General features: G+C 33.6%; 1 protein-coding gene across 3 annotated transcripts in view; it reads right to left on the bottom strand.

The window, feature by feature from the left end:
• LOC145683405 (uncharacterized) overlaps positions 1-26,121 on the bottom strand; it is an 868,942-nt gene that overhangs the window by 553,163 nt on the left and 289,658 nt on the right. For all 3 annotated transcript variants that reach the window (XM_081754742.1, XM_081754743.1, XM_081754741.1), the window contains one exon: positions 6,472-6,492. In XM_081754742.1, the coding sequence (XP_081610868.1) occupies positions 6,472-6,492 (21 nt within the window). The remainder of the gene's footprint in view (positions 1-6,471; positions 6,493-26,121) is intronic.

The raw sequence follows: 26,121 nt of genomic DNA, 5'->3' as shown, positions 1-26,121 counted from the left end.
CAGCGAAATGGGACACAATAAATATTATGTAACATATTTAATCGTTAAAATATCACTTAAACATTTGAGAGAGGTATTTTATTTTTTATTTTTCCATGGTTGGCTGGTTTAAACCAAGGAGGTTTAAACCGTGGTTTTAGCAAACTGTTTAACAAAAACTGAATTAAACCAGAAAAAGAAAGATGCTCGTAAAATTGTAAGTGTTAGTAAAGTCTTTATGAACACACATTTGTGGGTTATTACGTTTCACTCCCGTATATTATTCGCATTATATTCAGACCTAAATTCCAAATTCGTTACCTAAAGAGGTTATACCACGAAAAAAAGCAACATTGTGTTTTAAAATAAGTTTCATAATATTCCTTTTTCTAATGTGTTATTATTGTTATACTATTGCACTCGTAGAAAATTCAAAAAATTGTTTTGTTTTAATAATGTTTACTATTGACAAAATACATAGAAATGCCATACTCTTTGTTTTGGGGAGTCATACAAATCACTCACGAAAAATTTATTGAAATCAGTTATCTTTATTACCTATTTATATATAAATGCGTCCGAGCCAAAGTGGACTCAAATAATTCGTATTTTTATTCACTATTCTTATTGATACGCAAATTAAGTCGTGGCATTTCTTTAACTTGGACTAACAAAAATCGTAGTGAACTGACTTGGACTAAATTAGTCCTTTTGTACTCTGCAGTATTTTGAAATTTCCATATTAAATTCTGTATAATGGTTTCACTTGTGCAACAGTTTATTTTCTTTGTTCTAAAATGACTCTAGACAATTATATTAACAAATATGTAAAGATCAGCAGGTCCTACAACGGATTTTTATCAGGAGTCCTTCGCGAATGAACCGGCAGACGTGTCGCATTTGTGGTCAATTAGTCCCGGTTTCCAGTCAAATGGAGGTTGATTTCTGTCGAATGTAAACCGATAGGCGGTTTGGATTTTACTTTAAGTTTGTGTCCCCTTCCAGCATAACCCTGTTTGCGTAATAACTCCAAGGTGAAACAAACTTATTTCTGTCATTATGTGATATAAAACACCCGGCAAATCATTTAATCCAAAGAAACTGGTTTAAACAAAAATTTTTATTTATTTTTTTAAATATAAACCACGATTTTTGCCAACCCTGATGTTTTACCTATACTTTTTCGTGACACTTGAACATCTTTTGGCAACATAAGGTCTGAGGGTTAAAGGCGCGGCAATGGAAAGTACAGTCCCGGGCGGCAAAACTAGTATACTGCCACTGGTCTTACCTCCCAAGATAGAAATGGTAACCGAGAGATTATAGAGTGTATGATCTTAAAATTCAAGTCTCGTTTTTAGTATTTATGATAACCATCTATAGTCTTGCAAGTACGTACTGAGTTTTTAAAGGTATACATCATTGCAGTTTTTATTCGCTAGCCAACAATTGGCCACCATTAGTCTACACAACTAAAGTATTTCTATGGAGCAATAAGGCCTAATAGCATGGTTTCCGTTATCAATGTAACAATTAATTGAGATCAAAATACTGTCGCTTTGTCAGTTATTAACAGACTCCGCTTAATTAGAATGATTTTATATTAATAAAAATATAGATTATTTGTCTTTACTGAGTGGGTTACTTTTTTTATGAGTGACTATGTAAGAATTGCATTTCCCATTCCTCTCTGTGTATTGCATCTCTGGAACTAAAATATTACATGTAAACTACAAATTTCTACAACTATATTGATAATTTAAACAAGCTGAGCTACGAAAGTTCAAATTTGTCACGTTAAATATGGCATAAATAAATAAAACTTTTTGCTGGTATGCGTGATTCATTAACTCTTCTCTACAAGATGTTGAACTTCTGTCACAGACGGAGTTTTCCACGTTTTCAAAGAAAGTGATATAAAAATATATGTAACTAAAGATAAGGACCTCTTAGGTTCCACACCTGCGCGTAAGAAATAATTAATTTCTTACAACAGGGAAAGAAGAACGAAATTTAGTATGGAAATCTGTTTATATTAATTGTATTTTACATTATATTTTCATTTATATTCTTTTATTCAATTTGTCATTTGTTTCGGTGAAATGTGTTTCTGTCATCCATTTCCTGCCGATTTCAAATGATCTAAATTTCTGCGTCCATCTATATCTATGATATCTATTCAATTCATGAAACATAGTTCAAACTCTATACGTTCAGGCTTTTTCGGGAAGTTTTGTTCGGAAGGACAAAATGAAATATGAAGTAGCTATACTGGGACACACTCTTGAAAAGAAAATACAGGAATCATATATAGTGTTTGTTAATCAGTTAAAGTAATGGCATATACAGAATTCCATTAAAGAAGCTCGAGTATTCTATCTAGTATTCTTTCAAGAAGGCAATATTTTTGAGTATATAGTAAATCTAATTTTTCTTTAATATCTTGCTCAAAGGAAGGAGTAAAACCCCGAAAGCCGAACTTGTGTACGCAAACAGAGAAATGTATTTATTATCTCTCGGAACTTCAGAACAAACTGAACAACAGAGAGAACATCCCTGTTAAAGCCGTCTCTTGTCACTAAAAGCATTTTCCTTACTTACATAATTGAAACGCCTCTAGCATTGACAATCAGAAGCAGAAAATTCAGAAACCAGAAGAATGCAACGATTTCATTTGTATTTCTCTTGACTGGACAATAATCTAGCACGAAGAACATCATCTAGCCAAACTTGATTTGTACATTTCCCTAACCCATTGATGCACCTCTGTTGTCTGAAAGATTTATTCATCAAAGTAGGGAATTTTAAAACCCACTCCATAATGCAAGTCTCCAAATATACATCCTAACCATTTTAAAGTATTACTACTTAAAATTTTATTTAGTTGATCGTGATTATTAGTGAATTAGTGTTAAAAAGGCTGTATGTAAGAAATCTTAGAGATACAGACCGATAGTAAACTAATTAATGATATAGATAGAGAAATATTAAACACAAAAATGTTACACATCTACTCAAACATTTGGAAATAGACCGTTTTTCGTCATATAAGAATTATACGGCTATTGTTGGGATTCAAATTTAGACTTTTCTCTAGACTTGAAATATTGGTACGTTTAGTATTTGTTGGTGCATTTGATTTGACTTCTGTATTATGGGCAATATCCAAGAAAAGAAAAAGAAACTATATATATATATATATATATATATATATATATATATATATATATATATATATATATATATATATATGTGTGTGTGTGTGTGTGTGTGTGTGTGTGTGTGTTTGCCGTATGATAATTAATGTCCATAGGCGGAATAGGTACACTCATGTCCAAAATCATTGTCGCATATCTATATACATGTTGTTGTATTAATATAATTAGATAACGATTTCGCCCAGTATTTCTTATAATGTCACACAGAGAAAAATATGTTTTAAGGAGAGCAGTGCATTGAATAAATACACGTTATCCTCTTGGTTACTACAGGAATCAGTAGGGAGCATACGTTACCCCTATGCTACATATGCACTGACACTAGTTGTTACATCATGCCGTTACTGGATGTCTGACATCTAACAGTTTTCCGTATATTACATGCATATACGTATGCTGCATTCGTCAGCTATATGTTATATACGTCCATTCGTATGCAAGATCCTGACCACTTATATTGTTTCGTACGGGAAGTACGTATAGATGTAACACTTATACAGATAATATTCTAAAACATGCGGTTTCACTTATACTTTTGCCATACGTTTAGTCCTAAAACTACAGGAATTACGTGTGCAATCTACCTTTTGAGGTACGCCATCTACATTTTTTTGGTAGTGTAGTACGTGTATAACCGGCTGAGACATGGATGTGGCAAATGTCATGTCAAAAGAGCAATAAATAAGAACAACAAAGCGAAAATAAAAAGATCTTGTCCATTTAGCAACATTTTGTTTTAGTCCTTCTAATTTTCGTATTTATAATTCATTCCCTATGACACTTACCAACATTTACGTTTCCCGATTATACACATAGTGTTAAAAGAACCCTGAGAAAAATCATTATCAAATGATATTGTTACAAGGAAACAAGGTATGCGACAATCAATTTTGATATGAGTATAAATTCCAACGAAAGCAGTAATATAAATATTATTTTATGACTCAGCGAGTAATATTTAGTTTCCTAAAGCATTACCATTTTCCTCCATTTAAAAAGGTTCCATATACACGACCATGTTGATATTGTATGTGTTTAGTTACGTTAAGCACTTCAACTGCATTGAATGCAATACACTTATCCTGGATGTAATTCTTTATGGTTGATAAAGATTGGGAATTAATGTCGCATTGATAACCATGCAAAAAGTTGTGTATATTATTACATGACTTCCTTTCCAAGATTTGTGAAAAATGGTGGAGGAAAAGAAATTTGGTCCAGAGAACGCGCGAAATGAAAGTGCATAGAGCGGTGGTGTTCTAAGACATGAAGAAGAACATAACATATAATCTCGAAAAATGAAAAAATTACAATAGGAGAACGAATGCGTAAGGTATTCCCCACATGACAACAACGTAATAAAATTGGGTCAAATCACTTTGCATTTTTTTATAACGAGAGCACTGTAATGCTGCAGAGCAGCAAGTTGAGAATATCATCTATATGAAAGGAAATAACATCGCACTGATACTCAAAAATGCTAAACATCACGATTAAAAGTAGGTCACCTGCCATGGGTGGCTTGGTAACGATCTTCCCTGTTTTTCTGACCCTTTACCTAGAAGGTTTTATTAAAAAAACAAATATAGTAATTTTGCACCATCAACTTTGTTATACCCAAGAGCTTACTTGTACTCTCCTTAAACATCCGTCACTGGCTGTAGGTCTTCTACTGCCGAGAACCCCTTATTATCTATATAAGGAAAAAATAGATGTTACTCACTGAAACACGCCAATAGTGGACGCTCATTACTAATAGTAATTTCAACTATCAGTTTACCTCCTCATTCCGTAGTCAAGCCAACTTTATAATTCTTTTGTAATTCTGCACCTGAATTGGAAACCAATCCCCTTATCAACACAGCACTATGTCGCAATGTCAGTGGGAGAAAGGTTGTAGGGTGAGGTAATAAGAATTATCGCACGTATATATCGAAAGTACTAAAAAAATTTACAATATACATGAACGTTTTGAAAACCAGGAAATCAAATTTGATAGATGATCCTAGAAGTTTTGGCTTACGTTTTTTAGAAGCCAGGCTCGTATTATCAGTCGCCACGGCAAGCACACGTCTAGAAATTTTGTATAACGTAAGCCTTGTATAACGCAAGACATCTGGCCTCTATATCGCAAAATCAATTGATCTTAGTTTAACCTTTGGAGACGTTACAGCCTCTTCCGTGAGTCTCCAACCGAATGATCCATAGAAAAGTTTTGGCATGACATAGAAAAATATGATAGATCACCTCCATCAAAGACCATTATATCGACACGTTTTGCGAGTATATGGTGGTTCTGGGGACAATGCTGCTGGAAGTGTTAACGACCCAAATGCTGTCCTGAAAATTTACTTTATCGTCTACAATCCTGATATTCAGAATAACACACTTATTTTTCATAAAGGTTACAATCTAATGAAAGATAACTTTCAGGTGATAACATACATTCAGGGAATGGCATACCTTCTAACGGCGATATTTATTTTAGCAGATATGACGTAGCTATAAATAAAACTTTTCCTTTTTGCTGATTCCGTGGAGCCGCGAGCGATGGTGTCATGTTCTGTATCAGATTCATCTACAGCTTTAAGAACAGTAGGACAATAACGGACCACGCTGACACAGTAATAGAACATTCGACCCTGCTGCGTGTGGTTTTAATTAAATAGCAACTCTCACCAAGTATACATTTGTGGTTAAATTTCGTGTAGTTATTTTCCTTTTCTTTCCACTTTTTTATGCCACTATTTTGTTCATTCTCATTATCATCATTTCCTTAAACCTATCTGGCAATAACATTGGATGTAATGCTAAAAAAAGTTTATTTCGTTTTAGTTCAAAGAATAGTCTGTTTTGTGAAAATATAAAGGTGATCTTTATTTATTGATAGTTTGGATTATAGGAGTTTTTTCCAACAGATATAAAGCTATTATTTCAATCGCACCAGACAACTATCAGTATCTGCATGGAATTAAAGATCTAAGAATCAAGTGATATGAACTTTCCTCTTTTAAAATCCGAAATAATTTTCGTAAAAATTAATAAATGTCGAAAACTTGTTATCTAAATTTTCTTTATGCATTGAAAATATCTTAGACATGAGAAAATCCTCATATCCTGTATACGTAGGTTTAACACATACTATGTTCCCATTGTCACAAAACCAAGTCAAGAACATTATGTCTACTTTTTATCAAATACTCTTATCATAATTAGCAAACATATTTAGAAACTACTTGTTAGTAAAGTGAAAGCGGACTCTGAGTAATCTCACCTGGGTGTGTGTATTCTTCATCTGTAATAAAAAAAACTTATATGTATGATGCAGTAAACCAAAAAATTGCAATAGTCTTATCAATTAACATTTTTCAGGCTACCTACGCAGTTCAAATTCAAAAGATTCTAATGTGCCTTATAGTTTTTCAAAGACAACTATAAGGGAAAGTATTTCCACACTTAAATATTAATATATTCCAATTCCAAGTAATGCATGGGCAAAGAAGAGCATTCAGATACAGCCGCGCTTCATATCCTAATTGTATGAAAAAGCAAACACTATTACTCTACTTTGATTGCTGATCTTGGATTACAAAAGTAATGTTCGTGTTAACAGTGTTATGAATGATGAGTACCGAAGGTCAAGTCACTCATGTATTGCGGTGCCGGAACATTTAGTGTTATTTTCTCAGAGAATAATTCTGTTTCATCAAGACAGCGATTTGGATATATAAACTCCTAGTAACAGTTTATCTTACTCATTTAAGTGTATTTGCATGTTTACAAAACTATTCAACTACTTCAGGCGAATAAAACTATAAGATGAGATGCCAGAAACTTGCATATAATTTTCTTCATCTTGCTACACGCTTGAACAGCGTAATCACACAACTGTTAGTTAAACTAGATAGAAGACTACAGAGAAGGGTTCACGCATACACCAGCCGGTAATATATATAAGATGTATCATAAAAATACGTTAGTTGTCAATTAATTAATTATCCGTCTATTCTCAAACAGCCACATCGTAAAATGAGTTGCCTGATAGCAATTTGTATCGTCTGAAGATTCTAAAAAATTGAACTAACTTGAGTCTAAATGCAAAGGTCTTGCACCTTATTATTCTTAACAAAATGTACCTTATTATTCTTAACAAAAAAACACGTTATTATTCTTAACAAAATGTTAATTTCTATACACAGATATATATGTATATGTTGATATTTGGAAAATAGGTAACAAAAATGGAGTTTCTCCCTTAATGGCGTATTCGTAATGTCTTCGCTTTTAATCTTTCTCAATAACAGAAGTAAATGCGTTCCCCTCAGTTAGGTGAATGCTTAATACATTTTATAAGAGATTTATTAATATCTAGATTTCACAAATTACTTATCGAATGGATTTTGGATGTTATACTGCTAGTTCTAATTTTTCGTTTGCATGTTATAATGTATTCCAAACAATGAGGTATTTTCACATTAGTTTTCAGTAAGCCCTGTTCGCTAAAAATCAACGGAACAGAATTACGTTGAAAACTGCAGTGGAGACTTATTAAGAGTACAGGCACTTTTAAGTGTCATTTTGCCTCCAAACTAAGGTAAACCATACAGTGACTGCCATCCACAAAGTAACTGGCACTTTTCCAGCTAATATTCAAATAATAGGAAAACAAATCAGTTTTTTGAATGTATTCATTAACGGATATTAGCACTAGTTTTTGATTTTATATTCTGTAAAGTTTCTTTCCTGCTAATTGTGTTTTAGAATTAAGTGGATTATGGAATAGGTGGATATATATTCCTAAAATTAAATATGGCCTTATTTCTTACGAATTTTTTAAGGATGTTTCAAGGATATTTACCATCGTTCTTCTTTATCAATTTTTTCTTTAAGTTTTGGTTTGTTGCCTATGCAGGTCAGGCATCAAAATGTCTTTTCCCTTCAAACAATATTGTAATCCATATCTACGTTTTTTAAAAAAATGTGGGTGCCAATCACAGCTTGAGAATGTATGTGTCTACATAGTAATTGGCTTACCCCTGCATTATACAAAATTAATATTTATTATGATATCAGGCTTTTAAAAGTATTAAATTAGAGAAAATACAAATGTACTAGATGCTCGTGTTCCTACGCTAGCTCTTTTTAGTTAATGGTCCCTTGCCAACTACCGTATATTGTGGTGGCAATCGCTGTAATTCAAAAATAACCAAATTGTAAAAAGTTAATCACTTGAGCTATTAGTTTCGATCGCCTGAGTCAGAAATTATGACATTTTAGCATAGTGTTGGATAACACTAGATCAAGCACCAGAATCTCATTATGAGATTAATAACACTAAAGTTTTTAAAGTGAATCACATATAAATTAACTGGTGCTTGTCTTAAAACTATTTGTAGGCAAAAACGCTGCTAAGAATTGGTAGTTATTTTTATTTCCATGACTTCTCAAACAGAGTAAGCCATAAAAGAGAAATTCTAAGAAATGGCGTTTTGCCTATTAATGCGAAACATTGTCCGTCTTTGTTGCTTTTCAATTGCATTACAGATTTGGGAATACAGTCTTAACCATCGAAACATATCTTTTCGGGTATGGCATGTTTTCAAACTAAAGTAAAAATCTATGCTTATTATTTTCCTCAACCAGTGGGAGAAGGTAACTTGTTTTCAGCTTAAATTGTGTTCCCACATCAGTTGAGCTGGAACATGCAAGACGGTCAACTTTCTCAAAAAATGGAGATGATTGGTCCTCGAACTCAGCGATTCATTTTATATTTAAGGCCGCAGGTTGTGGTAATGTCAAATTTTAAATCTTGTACTGAAGTAGTTTCTGTTGGTTTGACACCTATCTCAACATTGCAACATGTCACGACTTCTAACTCCTCTATAACCAAATTCTTGAAGGTGCTCGCCAAGTAGTTTCAGAAGACATGGGAATCGAAAGAGCCTCAAAGATGTACGGTATGCCAAGCTCTACACTGTCATTCCGTTAAAAAATCATACTTGCAGAGTAGAATGAATGTTTTAGTTGAAAAGAGTGCCAAAACGTTTATCAAGTTAATGTTAAAGATTCAATAAACAATAATGTTTACATTTTACGCTAACGGTGATACAACTTCATCAATGTAGTGTAATTTTATGTGCATATTCCAAAATATATGGCAATATCTGTTAGAAAGAGAATAGGTATTGGGCATAGTAACAACGGCTGGATGAAAGGTGAGGTATTCTACGAATACGTTGCTAATGTGTTATACAAACAACAAAATGTTAAATTTCCAAACCTTTATTGTGTAGATGGACATAAGACGCACTTAACGTACCAGATAAATGATTTGGTTTACAAGTAAACTTATTGATTTGTATTCAAATGCAACTTGAGTACTAGAAACAGCACATGTTGCAGTATTTCGATCAATAAGAGTTGGTGGAGAAACGTGTTTTGGAATTGGAGGCATAACAATCCAGATTAAATTCTAAATGAGTTTGGGACATATCTCTGTCTTCAGCAATTTTTGCTGAAGAGTCTTGTGCGGAAAGAAACGATGCTATTTTCTTAGCAGCTGAGCAGTTCTCAGACATTGTAAGAGTAGCTGATAATGCTCCTATAGAATTTGTTATCCCAGGAACAAGTGATGAATACATAGATCTACCACATACTCTTCTTTACATTGAAGCTCAAAGCGTTAAGCCTGATGGATCAGCATTGTTGAAAGTGATAAAGCTGTGGCTACTATCAATGACTTTCAAATTCTATGTTCAGTGGTGTGGAAATTTATTTAAAGAACAAAGTGATTTCATTTCCACCTCATAATCAACGATATCGATCATACATTGAAAAACTGTTAAGTTATGATGATTCTGCTAAAAATACTCATATTCAATGTGCATTCTAGTTTCAAGATACTGCTGGACATATGGATGCAACATCTAGTGGTAACGTTATGAATTAACAAAAAAAGTGCAAAATTCGACATGCCTGGACATCTTCATTGTGATATTTTTAATCAGGATAAATTTTTAATCCAAGGAGTAGAATTACGTCTCAAGTTAATTCCTGCAAATCCAAACTATTGTCTTGACGCTAGTGATTCGTCTGTTGAGTCTAAAGTGAATATTTTAGACGCTGCTTTACATATTAAAAAGATTAAGGTTAGTCCTACAATAAAACTTGCACATAACATTCTTCTACAATCAGCAAAAGAAAAATATCCTCTCACAAGAGTGCATGTGAAACCATTCGTCATTCCAGAGGATCTTTCATCAAAAACAATTGATCATTTATTTATAGGAGTATTAACAACTCGAGTGATTGTGGTGTTTACTAAAAATGATGCCTATATAGGAATAATAACTTCAAATCAATTTCATTTCATTTTGACATCAATTTCTTCTCTATATATATTGATGGAAAACCTGTACTTTCAAAACCTTTAAAACCGAATTTCGAAAACCACCTCTATGTTTCCTCATACCATACCTTATTCTCTGGATCAGGTATTGACTTTTCCAATCATGGCAACAATATTCCTCGCCTTGCCTTTCCTCAAGGATACACTATCTTTGTTTTCGACATTACCCGAGATGGAGAAGCCAGCGCTGTGCAGCGTTGGAATCTCATCAAACATGGATGTGTCCGTCTGGAAGTTCATTTTAAGAATCCTCTACCAGCACCTGTCTCAAGGATCACATTTGGGGAGTTCCAACCTCTCATATAAGTGGTTCATCAGAGGGTCATCATCATGGATTTTTAAAGGTACGTTATTTAAATACCGTATCATGTATGTACATGTCTGCATTTCTATACATGATGTCTCCTACACTAGATTTATTGAATGCTTTGCAAATAAATTCTTCATTTCACAATGATTTCATTGGCGTATAAGCAGCCAATGAATTATAAACACATGTTCCACTACCTGCAGCTATCACCATAAATACAGAACCCTCGAACAAACTTGCCACACACTGGATTTCCATATATATTCATACTGATGGACGTGCCCATTACATCGATATATTTGGATTTCCTCCATATGTAATACAACATATTCAATTTCTACGTAGAAATTCCATTTCTTATACCTTTAATAATAAACAAATTCAAAATGTGAAATCGTCCTTAATTGGACATTATTCATACCTTTTCCTTTGCTTCAAAGCCAAAGGAAAGTCCTTATATGTATTTCAGTACACTTTCTCATCAAATCCAGAATAAATGATCACCGCTTGCTGTATTTACTTTTACAGGTAATCATTTCTCCCGTATACATACCATCATGTCTTCGTTCTTCTTCTTCTTCGATTGTTTTGAATACTTTTTTATTACAGATATAATTCTTGATATTATTATTGCAGGTAGTCACTTCTTCTTTATTATAATGTGCTTGTATATATTATAATTTGTTGTTCTTTATTTGTTCATGATTCTAGATAAAATAAATTTTAAGTTATGTTTTTCATTATTTTCATTTCAGAGAATAAAAGATCGTCAACGTGTGTATGGACATCATCATTGTACATAATAACTTTTATCTACGGTTCACCATCACTAACATCAGTAGTATCATCTGTGAAGTTAACCATTATATGAACAGTGAACTGTGTATGTGTAAAAACAACACATCTGTGTACGTGTGTATGAACAGCAACAGTAAATAGTATATGGCAACTGTGAAGTTATATCAACTGCACAAAGAAAAAATCGAACGTACTGTGTTTTAAAAATATACTGTACTCACCGTCGTTTTAATTGTGTAAATATCTTCATCAACATGAATAAATACTTTGTATTCCTCTTTTTTCTCTTTCAAAACAAATGTTTTATTTCTTATTTTTCCATTTCCTAATAAATATGTTCTATGATCTATTATGTATTTAAATACACATCTCATAAAACATATTTTTAACTCACTAAATTAAAGAATTTCATATTGTTTTTTTTAAAAAAAATGATATAAAACTTATTTTTATTTCAAAGATGTAATCACATAACTAAATAATAATAATAATAACAATGAGTTCAAATACATAATAGTTAATCTTTCGTAAATTAAACTAAGTATGTGAAGTGTATATTATTTTGATAGGATTTTATTTTTAAAAATTTAATATTAACTATTTTAGTACCTTTTTTAAAAATAAATAAGTCGTATTATACTTAAGACAGAATTTTTAATAATAATAAAAACTATAATAATAATAATAATAATAATTTTAAATACTAACATCTATTTGACATTCGTTTCAAGAATTTGAATTCATTATTATTATTATTATTATTACTATTATTATTATTATACATATCACTTATAGTATACGAGGAAACAAATGTTAGGACCTTTTTCGTATCGTAAAAAATTAGCACACCAATTAAAAATCCTATCATATTTACGTGTATTAAACGAACACAAAACACACGAAATAAAAAATTTCACTTTCACTATATATTTTTCTTATTACGTTGTTTAGCATAAATGAAAAAACATATCAATTTTCTTCTTCTTTATGAAGAGACGTTTACTTCGCTGATACTCTAGGAAGGTTTATTATCATTTTCCCTCACTATGGCTGTGTCTGTACACTATCAAATAAATCATCCATAATTGAATCTATGAGTTTTTGTTTGCAAAATACTCTCATTTCCAATGTTAATCTTTCACCATCAATGTTCACATCACTGTTCTTATCAAGAGAGACACTTGAAAACTGATGATCATGCCATTAATAATACTCTGTTCGTCTACACAGGTATGGATTCCGGCAAGTCCTCTGCATGTAAGACACTGCGATTGTACATGATTGCGAATAATATCTGTACAAAGTCAAAATATTCACGTAGCACAACACTGCAAATTTTACGGTTTTTCACAGCATGTTCAATACACACAAATATTTCCAAGAAATAAAGCCAATCACTTGAAGTTAGGTACACAGTGTTTCAATGAGCATGAAGTGTTTCTTTCTTCTCTAACATCACTAACTTTTCACCCATTTGTTTACCCACCACTAGTTCGATTTTTCGACCAAGAGATTTTATAAATGTAATTTCCAGTTGAGAATTTAAATAGTCTGTTACAAACGGGTCAAATGTAAAAGTTTCTCACACTCTGCACAATTTAACTCAACTCCAAACACAAGTCCTTTACCAACACGAATCACTGGCTCAAATGTATCACTATCCAGACCAATAAACATTATTTGGTTTTCATTGAATTAAGTCCATATTCCACATTTAACAAGTACTCTTTCTTGGTGTCCATAGGTGATGCACAAGCACTGAAAGACATGTTACTTCAGTAGCTTATCAACACAGAATAACGACACTATACATACAGATGTCTGCGCTTACATGAAGAGGAGGGGTGAAGAGGAAAATTCATGTTTCATCTTGTTTGTATAATCCACGAAACACTTACGAGGAATAAACCAGTTCAGTAAATTCAAGAACGTGCATGTTATGTCCAGATACATTAATCTTCATTCCATTATATATTAAACAGACATTTCCACTTTGTAAATACGTTAATAATGCGCAATTATCTGCTTCCAATTTCTCAGTAGAACGTCATGGTAAAATTCCTTTTTCACCTCCTTCAAGTATCACACATTTTTTCCTAGCATATACTGTTGTAATCATCTCAAAGTTTACAATAAGAAATGGTACTCCAATCTCTAATTCTCACATTTTTGTAAAGGGTACCATTGATGGTTCATTATGGTTATCTAATAAACTCATTGACGATGCCATCTTTAAATTTGACGTTCCTTCTTTTGCAACAGCTGCTAGCAGAATGATCTACACAAGCACATACGTTACGCTTAAGCTCTTCGCAGGAGGGAGTGGGGGTCTGGGGGTTCAAATATCTAGCCAATACACGACAAGAAAACGAAAAAATCATGCTTCATCTTGTTTCTAGATCTGGTAGGTGTCCAAGAGCATGACCATATAGGATCATACTAGTTTACACCGGTTTAAGTCCCAATTGAATGAACGGCGGGACCTCTACTGATTATGTACCGTGGATAATGGAGACGTTGATGAAGAAAGATGAATGCAATCGTGGAATGGAGAATGTGTTAGGAAACGGAATAACCCGAGAAAACCGACATACACACAGTGTTTGTTTACCGAAATTCCTACTTGGCACGAGTGAACGTTTTATCATTTAGCCAAATAGCCCCCTCTTACATGTAATAGAGAACAAGTAATGCAAAAAGAAACTAACGTATTCCACTTCACTCGGTAATTATTACTGTATAATTTTTGAGGTGAAATTCGTAAGAAGGCATAAAATTAAAAAAAGTATTTATTGCTACGACTGCAATTATTTAATACTGATTCAAGATGAATACTTGTAAATCTAGAACCAAAATAGAAAAACAATTCATCAAAAACAAAAAGGTAAAACAGTTGTTGTCTCAAGGCAACTACTTAATGCATTCTGCTACCATTTCCACTCGTAAGCTTCGAAAAATAATCTTTAACATTTATTTCTAAATATTATGTACAATGCAATCCACGAGGCCATGGTGGTACACTCTTCCCAATTCCACTTTTTTCATTTCAACATTTCGTTCATTACTCATCATCACCATTCCCCTTTGCCTCGGTATGTAATTGGGAAACGTTACATTCAAATTTCATCTCATTTAATACAAATCCATGTTAAAATTGATATTTTGCACAAATGATGAATTCATAAAAAATATTCCCTTATTATTAGTTCGCTTTAGTTTAGTTTCATCCTTCAAGCACACAGGACAAGTCAGAAAATAATACGTCAAATTGCATACATAGATAACAGTAAAAATTAAAATAAAACACTAAAAGAAAATTAGGTTACGCTCGATAACAAAATAATAGTACAAAGAATACACACACACACACACACACATATATATATATATATATATATATATATATATATAGGTGCATAATGTTAAGCAACATAGAAATGAAACAATACAAACCTGCCATCAAACGTAAAGTAAAAATGCCGAACTTAAACGTCTCAAAAAATAAAGGGGCGTAATAACGCGAAAACAAACAATACGTGCATTTAGCACGGTATATGAATAACTGCATTCTAAACCTAACCAACATGTTAAGCAAATAGCAATGCAATTCTATTAATTCACTCTAACTGCTAAATGTTATTCGTAAACTAAAGGTCTATATTATTTTAGACATGGGAAAGAGAAAAGCCTCTGGAAAGGTTCTGAAAGAGGAAGTCCCCAAATATAAGTTAGTTGCCAGGTGGAACTATACCCTTCTGCAGGATGTAATAGAATTACTGGATTTACTACTTCATTCAGCAAATTCCTAGAACACTCGCTCCCTCTCCATTGAGTTCTAATAAATATAGATAACGTCTTGCATGCGGAGCTAGTAACCGCTGGATCGCTCCCTTGCCCTAGTACTATGTCAATTGAGCTTAGGTACACAAATTAACAAACCTACCCTAAATGCTGCAAACGTTCTACAATATTCACACTTTAATCTACGATTCCTGAGAGCAATGCACGTATCAGCTTAAATTTGTTCCGATACTCTTACGTGTTTCGTACGTTTTGAAATTGTTTTTAAACTCTTCCCCCAACACGTTTCATGTCTCCAAAACCGAGAAACTTGTTTTTGTCTAAATCGTGTAAGAGGTAGAAAACAATGATCCCAGCATGGCTTATAACCCCCTTCGCTGGTTCAGCTATATTTTTTGGAGTAAGTAACACTAGAGATCTTGTATCTGTAAGATTGAGGGAGAAAATAAAGATATTTTAAATGTTCCAAACAGATCCGAAACGTTAGGCGTAGAATATAAATACATCCTCAAATCAACTCATATAAAACCACTTAACACTGAGCGGTTTTACCAAAATCAAAGCATAATTACGAAAAAAGCCTAACACATTAACTTGGAAATAATACTATACTGTTTAAACATAGAAACATAGGGTTCACGCATGTATACCTTCAAATCGCGTAAGTTTACCAAACATGTGTGTCATATTATGTCTCCAATCCATTAGAGCGCAGAAAAGTAAGCAAAACATTATCAATATTACGGTTATGAAATTTCATGCAAGCGCCGTATCGTTTCCACGGTTATGCGTATATCGTATGCATGACTATAAATATATAATTCATTTCACAATACTAAATATTGTAAGCACTTTAATGTTAGAAGAGCAGTACTTATTGTTTGTATAACTATAAAATAATTAACTATATTTTATGTTTTTCAACTATCTCGTTATGATTATGATTGCAAAAAAAATTGAGTATAGTAGGTACTTCTTATCAAAGGATTTACTATTATTGGTGTAAAGGTACTGTATATACGGAATAATAAGGTATTTTAGAAATAGTTTTCTGTAGCTCCCTTTCTCTAAAGAACATGGTAGCAGAGTGACTTTGAACAATGTTGTGCAGACGTATTAATACTACTTGCCCTTTCTAGTGTCTTAACTCACCCATATCGTATTTGTAATATTAAAAGAAGTGTTGTAGTGTGCTCACAATTGCATAGTGATCAAGGTGGATAATTATTTCTTATTCTTATTTTACAGCTTAATAGTTTTAAAACAGGGGAAGTGCTAAAAATTAACATATGCTTATCATTGATGTAATATACTCTACCAACAGAAACTAGTACCTCGACAGCATCGTCGTAGACACATCAGTTGAAAAACATATCTTCAGGCACTAAACTACATTAAATGTAAAAGTATATTTTAAAATGAAAGTGAGTTCCAAACTTAATAACGGGTCTTGTTTGTTCTCATACCATCCAGAAGTTCTGTATCGTTGTAACAATAATGAGAAACGGCCACGAAGCAGGAAAAAATGTAGTCAAATATCAAGTCAAGCTTCTTTATTTTAAATAACATATGATAATTTCAATATTAAAAGTAAGGTAGCATATTACATCAGTTTTAAAGAAACTAGCTGAACACTAAGATTATAATTTTTCAGTGGAAGAAAACTGCTTACGATGGATCCTTAAACATCAAGATGAATACCACACATTAGATATTAAAGTTTTTTCAATCTTTTGCATCGTGAACTGGCAAGCAATACAAAAATATCAAATTAAGAATTGCGCTTTCATTATTAAGATTTCTACTTTGTGCCTGAAACATAGCTGTATGAAACTTCCAAAACAAGATTAGGAAAAAACGTGTAGAGAATCTACCAACTATAGGACATACCAAATAAAATGAATTGGAGAAATACTGTTGTTAGGTAAAAATATGTGCGGTTGTTTTATGGGGGAAGGGGTAGATTCACCAGATCTTAGCCCAACGTTCCACCAGTTTAGGTTATGTGATTACTCGTGTATGTGTTTGTGCTGAGTTAATGAGTAACAGCGTATGTGTTTCGATTGTGTTCAACTTCGATAAGTGACATCTACGACACACTATTAGGCCGGGATTGGCCCCATACTACCAACTTAGAAGAATGTTTCTAATGATGAACCCTTTCCTATAGCTTTTTAGCGACAACTTATCGTACTTTGCTTGTGACCAACAAATCGTAAGAAAGAAAACTTTCAATTACGTGTAGGTCGCCTGACGCCGTCACCTGCTCGCTAGTATTGAATTATGTGGGATAGGAGTTTCCAAGCAGGATGTTGTCAGAAGAGATTCGTTACCAGGTAGCAACACAATCCAATTATTATAATCTCATGATGGAAATATATGAAGTTTGCTGTTGTATATTCTTGTAGGAAAGAGACATTTCATAGAAAGCTAAATTTATTTAAAGCAGAAAATAGAAACATGCAAAAGCTAGAAAAGATGTGCATTGTGAATAATACAATTGTTGGTTATAGTAGTGTACGGAATCGAACCCAAAGTAACAAACTTAAGATATATGTGTGCTATGCCCTGCTTCAACAGAAGTCCCGCATCGGGATAAAAAATGTTTAAGTTACTTAAAGTTCTCTTCTTTTAAATGCGATGTTTCAAAGTGAAAAACAGAAGGATATATGAAATAGATTCTATAAGTTATTTCTGAAGTCAAATGCTAGTTCACTTCAGACACAAAATACCTTCGTTGTAAATTATAGCATAACTGTTACAAAAGTCTAAGTTGAAGAAATGGTCGAAGGTTTCTACAGCGATAGCGTACGTACTTCGCTTGCCTGTACAGTTTTGACTCTGAAACTGGTTTGCCAAGGTCAGAGGCTGACTTTTACACTGACTGATGTCCTACACTTGTTTGTCATTTCACCTTGACCCATGGAAATCAGAATAAAGGAAAAAGCACCAAAAGCATTGCTAGTAGTCTATTTTTTAAACGATCACGCAGAAGGAACTATTAAAATATACTTTTTAGGGTTCCTTTTATTTTCTTTTTTATGCCACTTCTTTTTCCTTTTACCTTTACACTCTTTAATTTGTTCTTGCTTTTGTTACAAAAGGTGACGCAATCTTACATATTAAGTATTAACCTGGCTCTGTGATTCAAGGAGACCATCAAATAGCAATGTCAACGATTCAACCAAGAACACTTGCGTCCCAAGGTTTCGAATTGTTTGTTTCACTAGCACCTTTTTACTCTCTATGCATTTTCCTTTTGGGTCATATGAAAGAGTGTAAGGTGACTGCACTCAAAAGTCAACCCTTGCATGAGATCGATGTGAGACCCATTATTTAATAATTGACAATTCGTCTAACTGATTAAAAAGAAACAGAAAAGATTGAGGTGAGGTGATTTTGAGTTTTACGTCCCGTTCAGCAGCAAGGCTATATGAGACGTGAACCTACTGATTAACGTGGAATCCGAACCACATGAGCTCCCGCCGGGAATCAAACCCGGGTCTACCACGCCAAAGGCGCGTACGCTAACCGCTTAGCCACAAAGGAGCTCTAAACAGAAAAGAATAGAAAACATTAGAAAATAATATATTCATCACTAGAATAGGCATGAAACAGAAGCTTATCATTACATTCGTAATGGCTTCATAAGCGTTAAAGTATGAAGAGGCTTTGCTCATACGAAGAAAGTTATTTCGCAGTGCAGCTACTAAATGTAATCGGAGTCATGTAACGTAATCTTAAGATTTTATATTTGTATTATATATTACATGGATGTTACTCTTAGCAGTTAGGCAAATGGCTAACATTCTATTTAGATAATCTTAGATACATTCAACTTATATCTTTAACAAGATCTATAATAGATATAGTCATCGTGTGATTCTTTATTCTTGTGAACACCATTTTAAAAAACGGTATCAGTGAAACACGGCGTGTTTAAATGAAATCTTAAGTTAATACTGGGGTCTTGTGTTGCTACATTCTAGACGGTTAATTACTTTGTGTCAGTAGAACATTGGAAAAGTTACATACTATTTCTTGTTCTTACTCTGTTCGCACAGTATGCTACGGGTGTAATACCAAGGGACCAAAGGCATCTGATAGATTATAGAGTTGATTTGTGTAATACTGAAATGCAGTAGGATTTCTAGCGAAACAAATAATAAATACCATTATAACACCCGTTAAATATTTATGATCCAAGATTTTTTTTCTTAATATATAGACGTACTCAGAGTGATGCTGAAGAGGAGAAAGAAAAACGGAGGAAACACAATATAGGTAACTAGTCAACGTGAGATATAACGTCTCCTTTCTTAGGCTTTCGGTATTCGTCACTACTCGAATAACGAACCATTGTTGGTGTTATCAATAAACATGGCATATTCTAGAAATTTATATCACTTAACATTTTGCGTAAATTGGCGTAATTATTATATGTAAGGAACAGTAATAATGTGATCTAGCAATGCACAAGGGTGAACCTAACACAGTTAATATACAAGATGTTATTAATCATAGCCTAATCAACCACGTATAGTTGTTGAACTTACCATAGAAGCTAACGGTTACGTCTCATAACATCAGACCATGCATAAAAGAATGGATAAAATACAGAGAAATGAACTGCAATTAGAGCTTCTTACTATTTAATAACTCTGTTTGTTGAAGGGGGTGTATTCTATGTTTTGGTTTTGTTAAAAGAACAGTCACAGACATCTTTGAAAGTCTTGTTAATTAAAGCATATAATTGGTTTTTACTATCATCCGTTACTACTTCTGTAGTACCATATTTTAGAAGAAATAGAATTAACAGGGGGTATATGATAGCAAAAGTACCAAGCAAATAATCTGAAATCTTATGGAACTTACACACTAAAAATGTCAAATCACTATCCTTTATTTATCATGTAATAATGTATTGCATGTGTAAATAGTAGTAAGCTACTTACCTTACTGAAATTATATTAAGAGATAGATTATTTAATATTCATAGTCACAAATCAATCACTCACTTACTAATTGTTATAAAGGGCTTATTTTATAGGCGGGAATATTTACACTAGCAAAACTGTTCTCTGTGACAGTTGATATTACAGTTGTCGGTTATTTTCAGGTTAGATTGTTTTGACAATATATCATGAACAGACTCACTCTGGGGTAAAGTTTGCAAATTATATAAATTTATTTAGAGAAACATGCTTCAATTTGATAAATTCTTCGAGCATCACGTGCATTTTACTCTGCTCATAATCGTTCATGAGAGCAATTAATTACAGAAACTATGGGTCGTTTCAGAATGTTTTAAATCAAAACAATCATACGCATCTCGTAAGATGACCGTTGCACCCTATGGGCCAGTGGAATCATTGGTTCAAATGCCTTCAGAACGAGGCTAGTCAGAACATTACAGACAACGCTGAGCAGTACAGAGACATGATTACTAACGTGTTCGTGCGTCAATTGAAAGCCATTAATGCTGCAGATATGTAGTTCCAGCTGGACGGCACCATATGCCACAGCGCGCCACAATTAAATTACTGAATGAAACATTGGATGAAGGATTAATTTCACGAAATTGACGTGTCAACTGGGCACCTCGTTAGTGCGATTTGACGCCATAAGATCATTTTGTGGGAATATGTAAAGGCGCAAGTCTACGCCGTGAAGAGTGTGTGAAAATTGGACCTCCAGGTTATACCATGTACTCGCCAGACGTGGTGGTCATATGCTCAAAATTTCATTCAAAGAGTAATGCCATAAAAATATTTTTCAGATAAAGGCAATATCATGGATACTAAAGACTTTTTTGTTTATTTCAACGTAAAGTTCTCCGGCTCAAAAAATACTCTTTAAATATATTTTCCTTGTAGGTACACATCAGAAGTTGTATGAAGTCAGATCAGCTAAAGTCGACTAATTTATGAGAGACTAACAACAAAAACTAGTCGTGATAGAAAGATATGGTGTGTGCACTAGATGCTGCTCATTTCGTTCCACACCAGACAATAAAATTACCTTATATTTTTAGATATTGACAATTCAAATTATTATAGCCTATGTCATATACAATGAGCAACGGACCTCAAGCGACATAATTAGCAAGGCAAACTATAAAGCTGTATGATTAGGATGGCAAATTAAACTGTATTAAATTTATAATCTCTCTGAATGAGTCATCATATGATACAAGTAAAGTTTGTTTCGTGTGCTAAACCAAAGTAAAATTATCACAGAAACGAAATACATATAAACTATTATTAATATCAGTTTCGGTTTGCTTGCAATCGTAAATCTGGGATAACAATTTCATTTATTTTCTAAAATACAACATTTACAAAATTATACTGTCGTAGTGTTACCTAAGGTTTATGAGTTGGCAATACTGAACATTGTTAACAGAGGCGAACTAAAAGGGGGTGAAAATCGGATTAATGCTAATTAATGTTTGTATACGTAAGAGGATGGAGTTAACATTAATCATGCGAGTAGTTTTTTACCGTTGGAAAGAGAAAGAATAACTGCACATCTGGTTTTGATTCTCATACGCCAATTGAGGCTAATCTTAAAATGAAACAATTACAGGCGTTATACAATACCTTAAACGCGATGCAAATAATTATGCATGAAAAGGTCTTTTGCAGAGAGAAAGAAGTGACATTGCCAATTAGTATTGCAGAACATAATATTATATTGAACTTAACATCCGCCCATAAGGTGATTGGAGCGATGCACTACAATTAAATGATTCCTCTTCAAGTAGCTTTGGCTGTCTTTTATGGGGAATGTACATGTCAATCTGGGAGTTAAGACTTAATAGGCTTATGTTATAATGTTGATTACAGTAGGGCGATGGGAAAACAAGTTTAGTTTATGTAAGGTCGAAGCTTGTATTAACTTCATTATTAAGAAATATTGCTTGTCTTGGGTTCAGGATAAGATCATCGTCTAAAAGATTCGTTGCCACTGAAGCCCAAAGCATTTCTGGATACATTACAAATTATCGGGGAATATACTGATAAACATTGAAAAGTTAGTAATGTTAGCTGTAAATGAAGTGCGCGCCTGTAGTGTGAACAACTTGACCACTGATGGTGTCAGGACTCCATCCTCTTTCGCGATACCTTATCCCGAGTACCAAACAGCGGGATAAGAACCTGGGCCAAATATGTAGTAGTATCACATTATACTGTTTAAAATTATCAAAGAGAAAAAGGGCACGGAAGACCATTAACTGTACTCACGTATTCTTTGTTCATTAGTGTAACTTTGTATGCAACTTGTAACAGAACTCTACATGCAGCCAGCACACTCTTTGGAGAATACAACTTATAATGTACCTAAAGAGCAAAATGAGTAATGAGAAAATTTTTTTTTTAAGTTCAGTTGATCTCCATAGCATCTTTGTGGCGTCATCTCTGTCTCTGTTCCTGATCTCTTTTCTCATTCGAAATCCAGTATGGGGAATGCAACCGAATCTATACGGCGCATTCACGTGAGGGGAACCAAGTACTTGCGCTCCCTTCGATCAAATTTCTTTCATAGTGAAACGTAACTAGATTTCAAATATTTCCACGCAGGGAATGAATGAAGAAATCGTACAGTAAATATTGATAGGTTAATATTTTTTCTGTAGTCTATAGTATTCTTAGCTAAGCTATGGTTAAACAACATATGGCCTTGATTCTAAATAATCTACTCCTCTTCTAATAATTTAGAAAAAACTCAAATTTATATTTAGATGTAGCACAGCAAACATGAAGGAGTTGGAAACGCAAATAGTGAAGAATTTTAGGGGCGTGCGCATACAGTTTGGTATTTGAATTCTGTTCGGCTAGAATGGTACTTTACCCTTAACTATTGAGCGACGTCCATGATGCTGTTACTTGCTTCCCAAGCTGGAATTTGGAGATGTTCCTTCATCGACGATCACACTCCTTCCTCCCCGACAACTTTCTGTCCGCTAGTTTTGTTAAAACTCCGTTTAAGAGTTCCAACATCACGTCATACGGTCTTCCTTATTTGCTCAAGGCGTCCCTCTAGACGCCACGCACGGCTAGCTCATGACTTCCACGTTACTACTATGCCCACAGTGCATGCCGACCTCATCAGAATCGAACATGGCAAAAAATCGATGTCCCAGCTAAGACAAAATCTCTGACTCTTGAAGTAAACACGGAAGATTCAAACACCAGTAGAAAATCTTCCTCATTGCTGATCGCGGAAGCTAAAACCGGTAGACAGGTTCAGCATTTCTGCTGTTTGTCAATAGACTGCATAAACGGAAATTAAAGGTAAATGTGAGAGACTTCTAGGACGTTTGCCTTGTGTGCTAACTTTAATAACAGAAAATGAAAAATAATTCAGAATGCTTTAATAGCCTTGAGACTACCAAATAAAATAAGATAAAAAATAAAGTCTTCCTCTGATTTGGGCCCAACGGAGATCGAACCAAGCGGCCGGATGCTCAAGAATAGCATTGATTGAGTTTCCGATACATAAAGAAAGAAACTCATCATTCGAAAATATGCATATGGATTCGTCGCAGTCACTTTCTATGTTTAAAAATCTATGTATTTTCAAATAAATGAGTTTGAATTTTCAAATAAATGAGGAATTATTGTATTACATTCACCCAGTGTTTTCATATATCTACTATTATAAGACTTGAATTTTGACCAATTAAGTGTAATATGTAAGACGACTTGCCTTTGTATTACTTTGTTATCACGGACAAGTTGGTATTTGTTTTTTTTTTAATTGACCATAGCCTAAGACAGAAACTGTTGCAACAAGGAACGGTAAATGTGGTCAAGATTCGATAACTGATAGTCAATATGACTCCAGGAAAAACGTATCTCATGATAGCAGTAGAAGAAGTAGATATACCATTTCATATTTAATTTTACTCATATTTCAACAGCATTCACGTTTAAACGTAGAATACCCAACGAACGATCGGGATATTTAAGTATTCGAACTCGAACCACAAGACAACCGCGACTCTGTTTATACTTTCTTGAATGAAAGTTTCGGGTTGCGAACCACTAACATAATGTTCATTATATACCTGCATTCCCTCCTTGGGCATTGTAGAGAGCTCAAACCCTATTGCCTAAGTGATTGTACTCCTTAATTAGTTTGCAATTATTGTTCAATTAACAGCGTGCATGTATTGTTCAACTATAATCAACATTTTACTTGTTTCCTCTGTATAAGAAGTAACTGTTTGAATCTTTTCCAAAAGGATTAAACACCTTTAAACTACTGTCAAAAGTATACAGCTAATGTGAAGTCAGTAGATATGCACTAGTGTTCTAATGTAAGAAATATGAAAATATTTCCTTAATTGTAAAATCCTCCTGTGAGGATTCTCTAGGTTGCTTCATAACTTTTGTAAAACTGGATACATATCAAACCTTAATTTCTATAAGCATTTGCTTAGTGTTTATAACCAGTTAACAGCTTATTATTAGCTACTGATATCATATTCAGATTATATACTTCTGCCGTAAATAGGAGACGCGGTGCTATTATCTAAGCGTTGTAGTAGGATTATTTTAAACTAGCAACGCTGCTCTAAAGTTAGGCAGACACACATTTTCCTTTGTTTCTCTGAAATATCAATAATATTCATTACTTGTAATAATGTTATTAATTCATTTAATAACCATAATGCATTAGGACAGCAACATATACATTGTTTAAAGCTCAATAAATTTCTGGAGCACAGAGTTCATCAAGTACAGTAGCCTTTTTTAAAACATTTACTATTAGTATGAAGCTTATATTTGCCCTTATGAATACAGCCTATGTAGTCCATTACAACAAGATCTATAGTATCTTTATCCTATAATATCTTTATTGTAAAATAGTTGTTGTAACGTAATATTAAACGGGAGCATTCCCTCTGCTATCAGACCGGCTAGCCAGAAAGTATTGAGCTTGTAAGCCATGTATATGTGTCTGTCCTAATGCTTGGCTTATCTTGTAGCTACCGTAAAGGTATGAACTCAAGCATAGAGACAAAGTGCTTGAACACTTTTCATCAAGAATACAATTCCGAACGATTATGTCAATTCCTCAAGGATCGATCTCTTTTGTTTAACTCCGTCAAAAAATCAAACATATCTCCTGTCTTAAACGCATGATGATGCATACGAGCATCGAAGCTGCCAAGATAGCCAGCAGTTCATATCCCTTCTTTTTCCAATTTACTTTTTCTTTCCGAGTAACTACGGAAAGCAAGAAGTAAACCTGACCTCGCAGAAACACCATTTCAGAAAGGAATGTAGCTTCTTTAGTACTTTTTCTTTATTATCCGATGTTTCTTTTAACAGTCTGCTTGGTCGTACATATCTATGTGCAAGATTGTTCCGTAAGTATAACACCTCTTTTCTAAAAAGTTATAAATTCTGACTCTTTATAATGTTGTTGTCTTATTTTTTAAAAAAATGAGTCGAGGAAAATTTGTTACATAAGGCGAGCAAGCGTGATGGCCGCCTTTCGATTCCTGGATTATGAACTCAGCAGTCCTTGTTGGGAATGTGCAGCCATTAATAAAGCCGAAGGAGGATAGGAATGACCGCAAGGGGAAACGAATT

The sequence above is a fragment of the Thermobia domestica genome, chromosome 4, assembly GCF_964235325.1.
Source record: "Thermobia domestica chromosome 4, izTheDome1.hap1.1, whole genome shotgun sequence".
Classification (NCBI taxonomy): domain Eukaryota; kingdom Metazoa; phylum Arthropoda; class Insecta; order Zygentoma; family Lepismatidae; genus Thermobia; species Thermobia domestica.
The sequence above is the reverse complement of the archived record's forward strand: the minus strand, read 5'-3'. Positions and strand labels throughout refer to the sequence as shown.